The sequence below is a fragment of the Aotus nancymaae genome, unplaced genomic scaffold, assembly GCF_030222135.1.
Source record: "Aotus nancymaae isolate 86718 unplaced genomic scaffold, 86718_ANA_hifiasm-v0.15.2.pri h1tg000021l, whole genome shotgun sequence".
Taxonomy (NCBI): domain Eukaryota; kingdom Metazoa; phylum Chordata; class Mammalia; order Primates; family Aotidae; genus Aotus; species Aotus nancymaae.
In genome coordinates this window covers 24,319,684-24,333,636 of record NW_026988433.1, presented here as the reverse complement: position 1 = coordinate 24,333,636, position 13,953 = coordinate 24,319,684, and the positions used below count along the sequence as shown (strand labels likewise).

The 13,953-nt window shown below is 49.7% G+C and overlaps 1 protein-coding gene across 6 annotated transcripts in view; it reads right to left on the bottom strand.

Moving 5' to 3' along the window:
- Positions 1–13,953, bottom strand: part of SSH1 (slingshot protein phosphatase 1) — a 75,385-nt gene continuing 61,432 nt past the window's right edge. For 5 of the 6 annotated variants that reach the window (XM_021675533.2, XM_064379882.1, XM_064379881.1 and 2 more), the window contains 2 exons: positions 10,279–10,837; positions 1–6,576 (listed from right to left, as the gene is read on the bottom strand). In XM_021675533.2, coding sequence (XP_021531208.2) covers positions 5,323–6,576; positions 10,279–10,837 — 1,813 coding nt within the window. In that variant the 3' untranslated portion in view covers positions 1–5,322. Of the gene's footprint in view, positions 6,577–9,911; positions 10,838–13,953 lie in introns of those variants that run through there. The other variant, XM_021675535.2, reaches the window with a different exon arrangement.

The window sequence follows — 13,953 nt, the reverse complement described above, 5'->3', positions numbered from 1 at the left end:
TATTTATAAAGAAAAAGTTTATTTTCATCACAAGAAGCACACCACTATATACAACACACACCAACAGAAGTAAAAAAAAAAAGTGCATTCTGCATCTTCTACTGCAAATTCACAGTACAAAAGATACTGCCTTTTAAATATATTATTAAAAAACAAGAAAACCAATAAAAAAAATCATTGATATCGTAACGCAATACACGGGAACCCACTGGCAGCTTCTGAAAAACCAAACAACTCATCGTGTGGAGCTCCTGATTGGAGGAGGGGGCGGGGACTGGTCTGTACCTACATTTTGTTGCAAAAGAGCTCAGGACAGTAACAGAGAGGAGAGGACAGTAACTAGGGTGGCCTAGGTGGAAATAAACTCTCAAAGAAAGAAGAGTACAATTGTGTGACTGGGGAACGGGCAGGTGCTGGGCTCTGGTGCAGAGGCCGGCTGGCCTGCGCCACCCCACAGCTGGCTAGTGGATCCAGCTACTTTCTTTCATTGGCTCCTATGGGATGCAGCATCAGCCAATGCCTGCCTGGCCTGCAGGAACTACCAGAGCTGTTTCTAGCAAGGCTCCTTGGAATAGATGTGAACACACAATGTAAAACTGCATAGCAGAATAAACACGTATGGAGTAGGACAAGCTCACATCCCAATACCGACCACTACTGACAAGACCAAGTATCCGATCACAACAGATGAGAGTTTAACAGTTTTGCATAAATACATAGTATTTGTAAACTATTATTAAGGCACTCAATTGTAAAACAATAATTAACGTGTAGGAAAACAGGGAGGAAGCAGCTATCTTCTCATGCAGCAAGGCCGACAGGAAGGACAGTGGAGGACTGGTGATCTGCTTATCAGGACTCCTGTCTGATAGTGACCGAAGCCAGGGCCCCAGCACCTACGGCCAAACAAGAAGGCAGTCTCTCCAGAGCCACCCAGGGCGGCACTGGTCACATATCATTCCAGATCGTGAAGGTGATTTGCTCTGTGGCTCAGGTGACACAGTGTGTCTGGATGCACACGATTATTTGACTTGGTTTCCAGACTCAAATATATAGGATGCAGGGTGAACTCAAACACACGGGCATTTCACTGCAGAGCAGACGCTAAGAAAACAAGGGGCTGGGTCTTTCCGTGGGTAACTCAACAACCTTAATTTGGCCTGCAATGTGGGACCTGGGTAGGAATCTGGGTAGAGGGACCAAGACAAGTACTGCCCAGATGTCACCAAGTTTCTGATCTACCCAGCTCTCTTGCCAGAGGTGAAGGGGGTACCCTCGCTGACTGCGTGTTTAGAGGAGCCCTGCTAGGTGGCCAGCCAATGAGAAGAGTTGAGCAAAACCTATTCTGGCACCAACAATTTCCCACCAATGGAAGGCAATTCCCTCTCCAGATGCCTCAGGTGAGGTGACTTAATAAGATCTTGACTAAATTATGTAGCATTTGTTCCTATTAGAGAGAAAAGGTCCCCAGGAGAGTGGTGAGGAAATTCATCAACCTTCTAGAACGGGCTGCCCTGAGATAAGAGTGCATTCGTCCAGGGCCGTACTGAGGATCTGTTCGGTTCAAGCTCAGCTCCATACTGCGGCATCCTCTAGACTTATCCAGGGGGAAAGGGCTTTAGACTCACCGGAATGCTCTTTAGCTGAAGAGGGCAGGGTGGAGCAGAACGGGGCTTGGACAGTGCAGCTGTGTGTGTGCACCTGGTGAGCAATCTGCATGCTTAAGCAACAGGGTGCCAAGGAGAAGGGCTTGCCAGCCAGCAGTGAGCTATTCAACAGCCCAGAGGTTGGCAGGGGTCCCTGCATGGAGAGCAAGGAAGCGGGGAATGTAAAGAGAAATAAAATTTGTTCTTAGGAAATGCGCAACCAGGGACCTTGCTAGAAGACTGGAAGTAGCCACAAGGCAAAGAAATGGAAATCAGCGTTGTCAATTACCATCCGAGAGCAGCCTGATTCTCCTCTTTCTGTGCCCACTATCCCCCTGATACTTAACAAAACTTAAAGAGTTAAGACTTTCCTGTATCGATGCAAGACGAAGATGTAGAAAAGTTCAGTCTAACTTTTGGCATGCCATATGAATTAACATGAGGCAGAAGATAAGATTCAGCTATTTATACAGAGTATCAAGCTCATCTAAAAAATGTTCCTTTTGTCCCAATTCAACAAAAGCATTCAATGAAAATGATAGTCGTAAAAGATCAGTGACTCGCACAACATAAATCCCTGCCTCCGCCTGCCTCTTTCCTGTGCCACTTATGTTTGGAATTTTCCCCATCAGCTAAGGTTGCGTACAAAGCAAGAGCCAAGCTATGGCACATGTTACGTGCAAACTTTCTTTTCAGAGACCAGTATGAATTTGTCTTTGCCCAGGTGCCCCAAAGCCTGGCGGAATGTTTGTCTTGTTCATATAGCATTTTATGTTATTTTATTATTTTTTGAGACGGAGTTTCACTCTGTCACCCAGGCTGGAGTGCAGTGACTTGATCTTGGCTCACTGCAATCTCCGCTGCCTAGGTTCAAGTAATTCTCCCACCTCAGCCTCCCAAGTAGCTGGGATTACAGACACGCACTACCACATCCAGCTAAGTTTTTGTATTTTTAGTACAGACGGGGTTTCGCCATGTTGGCCAGGCTGGTCTAGAACTCCTGACCTCAGATGATCCGCCCACCTCGGCCTCCCAAAGGGCTGGGATTACAGGTGTGAGCCACCATGCCCTGCCCCATCATATAGCATTTTAAATAGCCACGTGCCATATGTTTACATGCCACTGATCTGGGTTTCCAAAAAAAAAAAAATCTTTTCTCCAGGCCAGAGTATTAAGCATTAAGTCAAGAATGCTTCACTCTGCTCTGATGATGGGGACCACTGCTCCTGTGTGGATGCTGATATGCTAGCTGTGCTTTTGAAAATGAATGGATAAATTTTCCAGAAGCCAAAGACCCACTTGCAGTCTCCCCATTCCACACCCCCCTCAACTCTTTAACTAGGTAAGAAAAATTATGGCTTTCAAAATTAAAGTTTTCAAAAATATATCACTCCCATACATAGACGTGGTTAAAAAACCAACGTAAGCCTGTCATCGCTAAATTTAAAAGATTATTTTGACACAAAAATTGATCTACCACATGAAATTTGATTTGGCAAAACATACTGAACTTGATATTTTTTGAGGTTATGCTTTTGTTGGCTGAGGGGGAGGGGGAAACCCAGAGGGTTTCAGGAATAAGTGGATAATCACCTTTTAAGGTGATTTTAATTGACACTAGTGGGAAAACAGCTTCCCATAAAGTAATATATGTATTTTTAAAAATCACTCCAAGGAGACAAAGTCCTGGAGAGAGGATTTTTGCAAAAACTCTACCCATTAGGTGAAATATGAACTAGCCTTGTTTTTGAAGACCCCACCTGTGGTGCTTTCTAGAATAGCTTTGGGGAGCATGGTTCTGACCAATGTAAGATGAAGGCCCACTCACCGACTCTCAGAATTCGGCTGGCCCTTGAAGGCTTTCTGGTTTCACTAGCTAATCTGGTGGACCAGCTAAGGGCAAGATGGAATTGTGGAAGAGCTTCAGCCAACTGTGTTCCCCTGCCTTCCCCCACGCACGCAACTACTCCCTCCTGTACAGGTGAGGCTAGTGGGAGGCTGGCAAAGCTTGTGGTCAGGAGGAGGGAAGGGTCTGGCTTTAGGTGTCTGAGGCAGAGGGCTTCAAATGTACCCAGTTTCTTCCTGCAAGGCCATGGGCAGCCCTGTGTGGCAAATCAAACCAGGAGTCAGCAACTTTTTCTATAAAAAGCCTGACAGTAAATATCTCAGGCTTTGTGGGCCACGTGAATTCTGTCATATATTATTTCTTTTTTTAACAACTCCTTAAAAATATAAAAGCCATTGCTTGCGCCAAGGAGGCTGAGGCTGCAGTGAGTCATGATTGCACTACTGTACTCCAGCCTGGGTGACAGAGCCAGGCACTGACAGAGCCAGGCGGCGCTGTCTCAATAAAAGGAAAAAGGAAAAGCCATTCCTAGCTCACAGGGCCGTATGCCATAGCTTGCTGACCCCGGAATTCAACCTTTCTGGCTTTCTGTAAGCTGCTTCTCTCTCAAAATGTGTTGACATCTAGCTTACTGACACCTTTGATTCACGCCTGGGGCAGCAGGACTCCTGGCGTTCACCTGAGTCTTAAAGGGGCCGCCCACAGAGCCAGGCAGTGACTACAGATCCCTCTTTTACTCCATCATGGCTGCTGGGAAGAGCTGGAGGGAAACAGGAAGCAGTAATCTCACTGCAGGAAGGGGCAACTGTAAACATCCGGGAAGTGTCCCGACGGTCCTGTTCCTTCTGGGGAAGCTGCTGAAATCTCCTTTCCCTCCCCTAGATGGGCCCTAGTGAACCTGAGCATCCAGGCTCCCAGCGGGATGATTTGTGTCTCAGAACCACCGCCTGCGCCAGACACTTAAGCAATTTCAAACCCAAACACAACCACGAGTTTCTGCAGCAGAGGCTCAACAATGCGGGCGGGTCCTTCCCCTCGAGATTTAAACTTCAGCATTAGCAACAACTGAGAACAACCTACACATTTTCCCCACCGGACCCCCGTGCTGGTCAAACACATCACTCAGCTGTAGCAACACAACCAGGACAGAGAGTCTGCACCGCCACTCGGCCAGAGTCGGCGCAACAACAGCGTGGGACTACCCATCTGATGACTTCACCCAGCAGTGCTTGGGGCCGTCGGGTTAAAAGTCTTGACGCGTCTGGGGTCCCAACCAAAAAACAAAACAAAAAATTATTGTTTTTTTTTGGAAAAATGCTTTCAGACACAGCAGGATTCCCTGGAAAGAGCCTTGGTCATTCTTGTGTTTTAAAAATAACAAGCACAGCGAGAACAGAGGTAGGACTTCATGTTGCCATCCGAGTTTTCTGCGAGGCCCAGAATGAGTTATAGTGTGTGCCGCAGTGATGCTGCTGTCACCAGGACTCTTCTTCTGCAGGCTGCAAATGGAACAGTCTGGATGTGTGCGCCTGTGTGTGCATGTTCTTTCTAAAACACGGTTATTCTTGAAGACAGGGTGGGAGTGGAGTTGTGTGTCTCCTGGCTGCGGGTCTTAGTTCTCCCAGGCCACATGACTGACAGCTCCCCTTCTTGTGCTGCATGTTGGTTGGTATCTTCTCCTCCTCTCTGTGGCAAGAGTGGGGGAAAAGTCAGGATGACTTCAATCATTTAAGGGAAATCAAGATGTAAAGGGTTGATCAAAATCCACAGTGAAAGTGAGGGAGGGATTGTGTGAAAATATCCGCCCAGCCCAACGCAGCAAAAGGCGGGTCAGCTTTTGCTCATCCACGAAGGGCTCTTCAAGTTTTCTGGGGCGAGTTTCCCTGATGGTTTGGAGGTTGCAGTTGGGTCCCTCGGGTTTGCCTGGGGCTCATGCAAGAAGGAAGATTCGCTCAACGTGGCGTCCTGGGAGTCAGTGACGGTGGATGGGTCAGCCTCGCTGGACAGGTCTTCTGTCGAGAAGTTGAGACTCGCGAGCTTGGCAAGAGAGTGTGAGCGCTTCAGTGGGGAGGAGACGGTGAGGCCCGCCAGCCGGAGCCGGGTCTCGATCTCCTGCGTCCGTTGCTTCACCAGCCCGGGCTTCCCGCGGACGCTGTGGATGCTGTCGCTGCTGGAACTTCGGGTCAGGTTGGAGCTCATGGACGAGGAGGTGGGGGTGTAGCAGATGGTCTTCAGAAAGTCTTTTGAGAAACTACTGGTGTGGTCCAGGCGGTAGAGGAAAGAAGGCGGGCTCTTCAGTGAGCCTCCTTCCAATGAGGCGGGGGCGGCCTCTGACTTCTCATCACTCCCAGCGTGGCCAGGCATAACCAGGGGCCCCAGCTCGTGGAGCGCGGCTAGGTCCTGGCTCTCCTCTGGGATGCTGGCCTCCAGCCTGCCGGCAGCGCTGTCCCTAGAAGGGGGAGCCAGGTCTGCGGGCCTGCCCTTCAGCCGCTCCAGTTCTTTGGTGTGCTTGCGGACCAGGCCTGCCTTCTGCAGCTGAATGATGGACTCCTGGTGCTGCATCAGGTAGCTGTTGGTTGTCGGCTTCTCAGGTTCGTTACTGAACAGAAGCCTCAGGTCCTTGGCTGGTTTCATATCTTTCTTGGGTGACGATTCTTCCTTCACCACTTCCATGCTGGAAGAGTTCTTATCACAGTGAGAATTCTTCAAAAGGAGGGATTTTGGCAGGATTTTTGGGGTCTCTCTGGAAGGTTCCAACAGGCTAGCTGGTGGCTCTAGGGCAGCGCCAACCCCAGGGCCACTGGTGTCTGGCCTCCTGGAGCCTGCTGGTGGTAGGAACGGGAGAGGTTCGGTTGGGCCAGAGGCCGGCTTCTCTGGAACACGGGACCTGCCAGCCATGTGGGCCACAGGGGAGGATGTGACCTGGGGCAGGAAGGCTGGCTGGGTGCAGATGGCAGGAGCGCTGGGGTCCTCACATCGCTCCCTGGAGGCCTCAGGAGCCCCGCTGGCTGCAGGGTACATGCAGTCGGCACAGGATTTGTAGGAAGGCTTCACTTTGTTAAGGATCCCAAATATAGCATCATGCTGCAAGGAAGGGGACAAAAACATGGTGAGACAGGGCAGTCATGAGCCAAAGACCAAAAACATGAGGGTGGGCAGGGAGAGAGGTACGAGGCGGAGCTGGGGCCTGGCCCAGCGAGGCGGCTCTCACTTCGCTTAGTACTGACAGATCTCCCGGAGGAGGTGAATAACGTAGGTTAGAGATCATGAATCGGGAATAACATGATCGTAAAATACGCAGGTTAGAGAGAAGTCAATAACACAGGTTAGAGAGAAGATGGAGATGCTGAATCCAACTTCCCAGAAACTAAGTGCCCAAGATCCTGGGCACATCTTGGGCCACACGCCAGCATGATCAGGGGCTCTGGGGACTATGCTTCACAACCCCGCCTCTGCCATCTGCGCAGCACAATCCTTTTCCAGGCCCTGGTCTCACCTGGACAAAAAGGGTGACAATCACAGCACTGGGATAATTCAATGAAGTAATGTGTCTGCCACAGAAACAGACAGGGGACTCTCCCTTTCAGAAAGAATTTGCATTTGGGGAGTGTGCGGCCTGACGATGGAGACCTTCCTACCTAGCAGGGGCACAGCGTGGCCCCAGAACCATCAGCTCGCCATGGTCTTCACAAGAGGGGTAGCAAAGAGCAAAAATGGTTTTTGAAAAGACTAATGCAGACCTAGATGCAGGGGCACACAGCTCCTGATGAGAGCTGGGCTGAGACGGGACTGATTGATCGACTGACTGGTTGATTGAGATGGAGTCTTGCTCTGTTACCCAGGCTGGAGTGCACAGCCGCGATCTTGGCTCACTGCAACCTCTGCCTCCTGGGTTCAAGCTATTCTCCTGCCTCAGCCTCCTGAGTAGCTGGGATTAAAGGCGTATACCACCATGCTCGGCTAATTTTTGTATTTTTAGTGGAGATGGGGTTTCACCATGTTGGCTAGGCTTGTCTCTAACTCCTGACCTCAGGTGATTCACCCACCTTAGCCTCCCAAAGTGCTGGGATTCCAGGCATCAGCCACCGTGCCCAGCCTGAGGTGGGTTTTATATGCCAACAGAAAACAAGTTTACATTGTTTCCTAAGGAAAACCCCCTGCCTTTTGGTCAGTGAGGATCTAAGTGAATGTGGCAGATGCCTCTACGTTCACCTCCTCACAGGCCAACTGACAGGCACCCAGCGGTACTGGGAATGGACTAGAAAGCTGAGTGAAGAATCCCAGGAGAGAGAGGGACAAGTTCAGAATCTCTGCGGAGGGAAGGCTGACCAGAGAAACTGACACTTCAGCTGAAGCTTCTGGGACAAGCAGGTTTTGACCAGCCAGAGAGAGAAGCACGGAGGCCCAGAAGCAGAGGGAGAGGGGAGAGGAAAACTCCCCACAACCCTCCTGCACAGGACTGCAGGCTGGAGGACAGGACAAGGCAGGAAGGCAACAGGGCTCTGTCTCTTTTCTTTTTCCAAATAGATAGAGATAGGGTCTCACTATGTTGTCCAGGCTGGTCTCGAACTCCTGTGCTCAAGTGATGCTCCTGCTTTGGCCTTCCAAAGTGCTAGGATTACAGGCATGAGTCACCACACCCCGCCAGCTCTGTCTCTCAAACCTCCCGATGGCCCTGCCGCATCCTCTGAGCCACTGCAACCTCAGGCTCCCAGCTTCCCCTCTTAACCCATCAGCCTGCCTGTAGACCACAGCCAGAGGAGCCTTATCACCCACCTGCTTAAAACCCCCACCATGGCTTCCATGGGTCTTTTTTGAGACAGAGTTTCGCCCTTGTTGCTCAGGCTGGAGTGCAGTGGCACCATCTCAGCTGACTGCAACTCCGTCTTCTGGGTTTGAGCTATTCTCCTGCCTCAGCCTCCCGAGTAGCTGGGATTACAGGCTTGTGCCACCATGCCTGGCTAATTTTGTATTTTTAGTAAAGACGGGGTTTCTCCATGTTGGTCAGCCTGGTCTCCAACTCCCAGCCTCAGGTGATCTGCCCACCTCAGCCTCCCAAAGGGCTGGGATTACAGGCATGGGCCACCGTGCCCAGGACAGGGTTTTATCTCATTTGTCTTTAGGGGTAATTGCTAAGTAGAGAAGTGGGGGAAATCCATAACAAATATTTGATTTGGACTTTTTTATAATTTGGAGGTCGACAGATGCAACTGCCCGGTTTTGTTTGCATTGTAACATGCTGTTAATAATAAACTGGGTGTACACTTGAATGCATCTGTCAGGGTCCCAAGTGCCCGCACTTGAGAACCATGGCTGTCCTGTGAGATGGGCAGTGAAGCCAGAGGAAAACGACGTCAGCGGCAGGGCAAGGGTGGAAGCAGAGACCAGGCTGCGCAGCCACCCTTCCACTGAACCCGCCTCTGCTCCTGTATCACTTCCCCACATGGAGGAGGAAAAAGGCTGGCTGGAATTAATGATTTTCTCAGTAAGCACCACTGAAGCTCAGACCTTGTGGCAGATAATCCACCAAAAATGACAACTCCAAGAGACTAACGGAGTTAAGTATTAGAGTCTAAGTTGGCAGGCCGGATACTTGATAATGTTGGGAAATTATTATCAGTTTTTGTTGTTGTTGCTGTTTGAGACAGTCTTACTCTGTCGCCAGGCTGGAGTGCGGTGGTGTGATCTCAGTTCACTACAACCTCCACCTCCTGAGTTCAATTGATTTTCGTGCCTCAGCTTTCCGAGTAGCTTGGATTACAGGCACGTGCCACCAGACCCAGCTGATTTTTATATTTTTAGTAGAGACAGGGTTTTACCATGTTGGCCAGGATGGTCTTGATCTCCTGATCTCGTGATCTGCCCGCCTTGGCCTCCCAAAATGCTGGGATTACAGGTGTGAGCCACTATGCCCAGCCCTATTGGTTTTTTAAAGGTGACAATGGTATTGGGCTATGTTACATACTGGAGCATTTATGAATAAAATGATGTATCTGAGGCCAGGCGAGGTAGCTCAAACCTGTAATTCCAGCACTTCAGGAGGCCAAGGTGGGCAGATTGCTTGAGCTTAGGAGTTTGAGACCAGGCTGGGCAACAGTGAGACCTCATCTTTATAAAAAACAGAAAAAATTAACTGGGTGTGATAGTATGTGCCTGTGGTCCCAGCTACTCAGGAGGCTGAGGTGGGAGGATCACTTGAGCCTGGTAGGTCAAGGCTGCAGTGAACCGTGATCGTGCCATTGCACTCCAGCATGGGCAAAGAGTGAGACCTCGTCTATAGTATATACCTATATCTATAGTATATATCTATAATATATATATTTTTAGATATAGATATCTATATCTGTATCTCTATCTGGGATTGGTTCCAGAATCATCTGGGGTGAGATGAAAAAGAACAGTCATATATTGATAAAGGCTGAAGTTGGCTGATAAATGATATGTTTTAATTTTATATACGTAAAAAGAAATTGAGTTGGAAGCCCTGCCCAGGGTATGAATAAGGTGTATGGGGTGCCGATGGCATGCAGAGATACGCATTATTCCTGACAGATTCCCAATTCGCCATATAATGTACACACTATGTAGCCACCAGCAGAATCACCCTCTGAAAGAACCCTCAGGTCCCTGGAGATGAGAGCTGTGGGCCCAGCAGAGGCAACAGAAAAAAATCAGCTGGGTGTGGTGGTGCGTGCCGGAAGTCCCAGCTACAGAGGCTGAGGTGGGCCAGCAGGAGTGGGATGGAAGGGATGGGGTGCGCCACTCTGCAGGCCGGGCCCCGCCTACCTCCATGCTGTCGGGACAGCTCCTCTTGCTGTTGTTGTTATTTAGGTTCTCCGGGTTGAGCAGCTTTTGATCGAGCTGGGTTGGAGGCTGGGTTGGAGGCCGCCCCCACCTCCCTGCTCCCAGGCCCTCCTCCCTTTCCATCTCCTCCACCTGCGGCAAGGAGCCACTCCGGGCTCTGGGACTCCCAAACTCTAGTTTCTTCTTCACATCCTTCTCACAGAGTCCAGAACCTCGCTGGGGCTGTCTGGTCGGCCTGTGCACCTCTGCAAGCGGAGCAGCTTCCTCCAACAGAGCCTCCCTCTCTGGATCCTCCAGGTGGACCAAGTTGCCAGTTTCATCCTCGGGGGAAGGTAGAAGGGGGTCTGAGAGTCGCCGGAAACAGCAGGGGAGTGGGGGCCCTAAGCCGGGCTGGGCAGCATCATCCAAGCAGGGTAGCCTGCTTTCCGGGGTGCCATCGGGGGTCTCTGGCAGGAAGTCGCCAGGTCCCGTAGGGTCATCCACAGGCTGCTGGAGGCTGCTGTCTGTCTGCTGACGCCACAGCTTGTTGTGCCGCTGTTTGCTGTGGGGAGAGGGTGGAGGAAGGTGAGTGGAGGAGGACGGTGCCTGGGGGTACTGGGAAAAGTGTGCACTGAGCCAGTGAGGGGTTGCCCAAGGTCAGAGGCGCCAGGGACGATCCATGGCTAGTTCAGGTAAAGCCTCTCTCTATTCATTTTTTCCCAAGGAACACAAGGATGAGAAACAGCACTGGGATCTTAAGTAGTCCAGGCTCCCATGGGAAGCCTGATGTGACTTTCCCTGATGACAATGGGGAAGGAAATGTCTAGACTGTGTATCTGTGTCTAGTGCTGCCTCATTTTACGAACTTCGTCACATCAGTTACACTCCATGTCTCATTTCTCTCTCTGTCAAATGAGAATAACAATGCTCTCAGACCTATATTGTAGGGAAATGAAGGGAATCAAAGCGGACTATGTACAGATCTATACACAATAATACAACTATAGAAACGCATAACGCACTGGAACACATTTGGGAAGATCCTGGAAAACTGGAAAGTATTTGTTTAGGTGAGTCTTTAGATAATTTCTTCTACTACTATGATATTGTTTTTATAATACCTTTTATTTTCCTTATGAGATGAAGGTCTCACTCTGCGGCCCAGGCAGGAGTGTACTGGTGTGATCATGGCTCACTGCTGCCTCAAACTCCTGGACTCAAGTGATCCTCCCGCTTCATCCTCCCAAGTAGCTGGGGCTACAAGCATATGACACCATCCCTGAGTAATTTTTAAATTATTTTTCTGTAGAGAAAGGGTCTTGCTATGTTTCCCAGGCTTGTCTTATACTCCTGGTCTCAAGTGATCCTCCTACCTCAGCCTCCCAAAGCACTGGGATTATAGGTGTGAGCCACTGCACCCAGCTCTATAATACATTTTTAAAATGTAAGGCATAAAAAATGTTGTTTACAGTAAAATAAGGTAACTAAGTCACCCTCAAGGACCGTAAAGTAATCTCAATATCAGGCTTGTGAGGGTTAAGACGAGAGCAAAGTAAATATAAGAGCACCGAGTGAGAGTGCACGGTCACTCATTCCTCTCTGCTTGGTGTGCACATCCCAGTGAGCAGCTATTCAAGGCCACTGCCAGGCTGCTGTGAACCCGGGCTGGAGTGCCCGCCGTAGGCTGCAAAGGGCACAGAGCACCTGACAGGCTAAGGGAGAGGACAGTGAGATGCTCGCTCTTCCTCCTCCTCCTCTGGGCCTTGCCTGGGGACCTGCCCAGGCCTTCTCTGACAGTGAAGGAGTCCGCAGTTGGCTGGTGCTGTTCTCTGGACCCTGTTTAACCCTGCCAGGGTACTCCTGCATCCCCAAACTTAGCCAAGAAGCTGGTGAACTTTCCCTGTGGCTTCCTTCCAACACCAGCCTGATATCACCTAGGGAGGCCAGCTTCTTATACAGACTGACTCGAAAGGGAACAGGGAGAAAGTGATGCCCAGGCTCTGGGCTTCTGACCTGACAGCCTGGGGTACTGGAACCACAGTGAGGACCTGCTCCCACCACCCACTGTGGGCAAGAGAACCACAGGGCTTTCTGCACAGTGCCCCCACTCAGAGGCCGAGTGACGGGCTGGGGTGTATCTCTCCCTCCTGCTGTCCACTAGCTGTGTGACAGGGGACAGATCAACCTCTCAGCGTCAACCCCTCATCCCTGCCCCGATCCTCGGAAAAGGGGGATAACCCATACATAACTCTTTAAAGTTCAGAGACTTTAAAATAAGCTAATTTATTATTACCTATTAATAAGCTAATTTATTATTACTTATTATTAATAAACAAGCTACTTTATTATTTACTATGAGCCAGATCTGGGAAGGATCTGGAAAGGTAAGCCTGTTTAGCACTGTGAAAGGAAAATAAATCTTGGGACCCCAAACTCACTGAGCCAAGGGGGAACAGTCAAGCTGGGAAGTGGGTCACACAAATCTGCCTCCCATTTTGGTTCCTAAAGAGTAAGATGGCTGCAAAGATGAAAAGCTACACACCTCCCTCATATATCTTGCCCAGAAGGAAATTCCTTGTGGTCCCCAAAATCTTTATCCTAAAGCTTTCTGTTAAAATTCACCATGGCAAAGAAAACTGACAGCTTATCTTCATGGTACAGAGTGGGATGTGGGAAGGAAGACACAGGACAGAAGTCGGTCACGCCTCTACCCACCTGCCACAAATGCTTATCTGACTGTTTCCTCTGCCCTATTGTCTATGTTCTGCAAAAAGGCAGATTCACTGAGCCAGACAAAGGCATGAATGACTCTTTTCCCCCATTCCCCTCACAAGAAAATTGTGTATTTCTCAATATCCCACCCTTTCCCCTTAAAATTTGAAGCCCTCAGAATTATCTTCGGAGAAAGGCATAGACCTGTCTCCCGGGTGCACATCCTCAACACTGGCAAATAACCCCCCTAAAATGATTGAGACGTGCCTCAGGCATTTTGCTTGATTGACAGCACTCATGCAAACCTCGCAGCAGCCCTATCAGGTGGGCATTTTTTAAAAACAGTTTTTTTTTGTTTTGAGGTGAAGTCTTGCTCTGTCACCCAGGCTGGGGTGCAGTGGCATGATCTCGGCTCACTGCAACCTCTACCTCCTGGGTTCAAGTGAGTCTTGTGCCTCAGCCTCCCGAGTAGCTGGTATTACAGGCACTTGCCACCATACCCGGCTAATTTTTTTTGTATTTTTAGTAGAGATGGGGTTTCACCATGTTGGCCAGGCTGGTCTCAAACTCCTGACCTCAGGTGATCCACCTGCCTCAGCCTCCCAAAGTGCTGGCATTACAGTGCCTGGCCCTCAAATTTCTTTTTTACTGTGCTAGAATACATAAAACATAAAATCCGGGCCAGGTGCAGTGGCCCAGCACTTTGGAAGGCTCAGGCGGAAGGATCAATTGAGTCCAGGAGTTTAAGACCAGCCTGGGCAACATAGCGAAACCTTGTCTCTACCAAAAATACACAAAAAATTAGCTGAGTATTGTGATGAGCACCTGTAGTCCCAGCTAGTTGGGGGGCTGAGGTGGGAGAATCATTTGAGCCTGGGAGGTTGAGGTGTCACTATCATACCCTGCACTCTAGCCTGGGTGACAGAGTGAGACCCTGTCTCAAAAAAATAAATAAAATAAAATTTG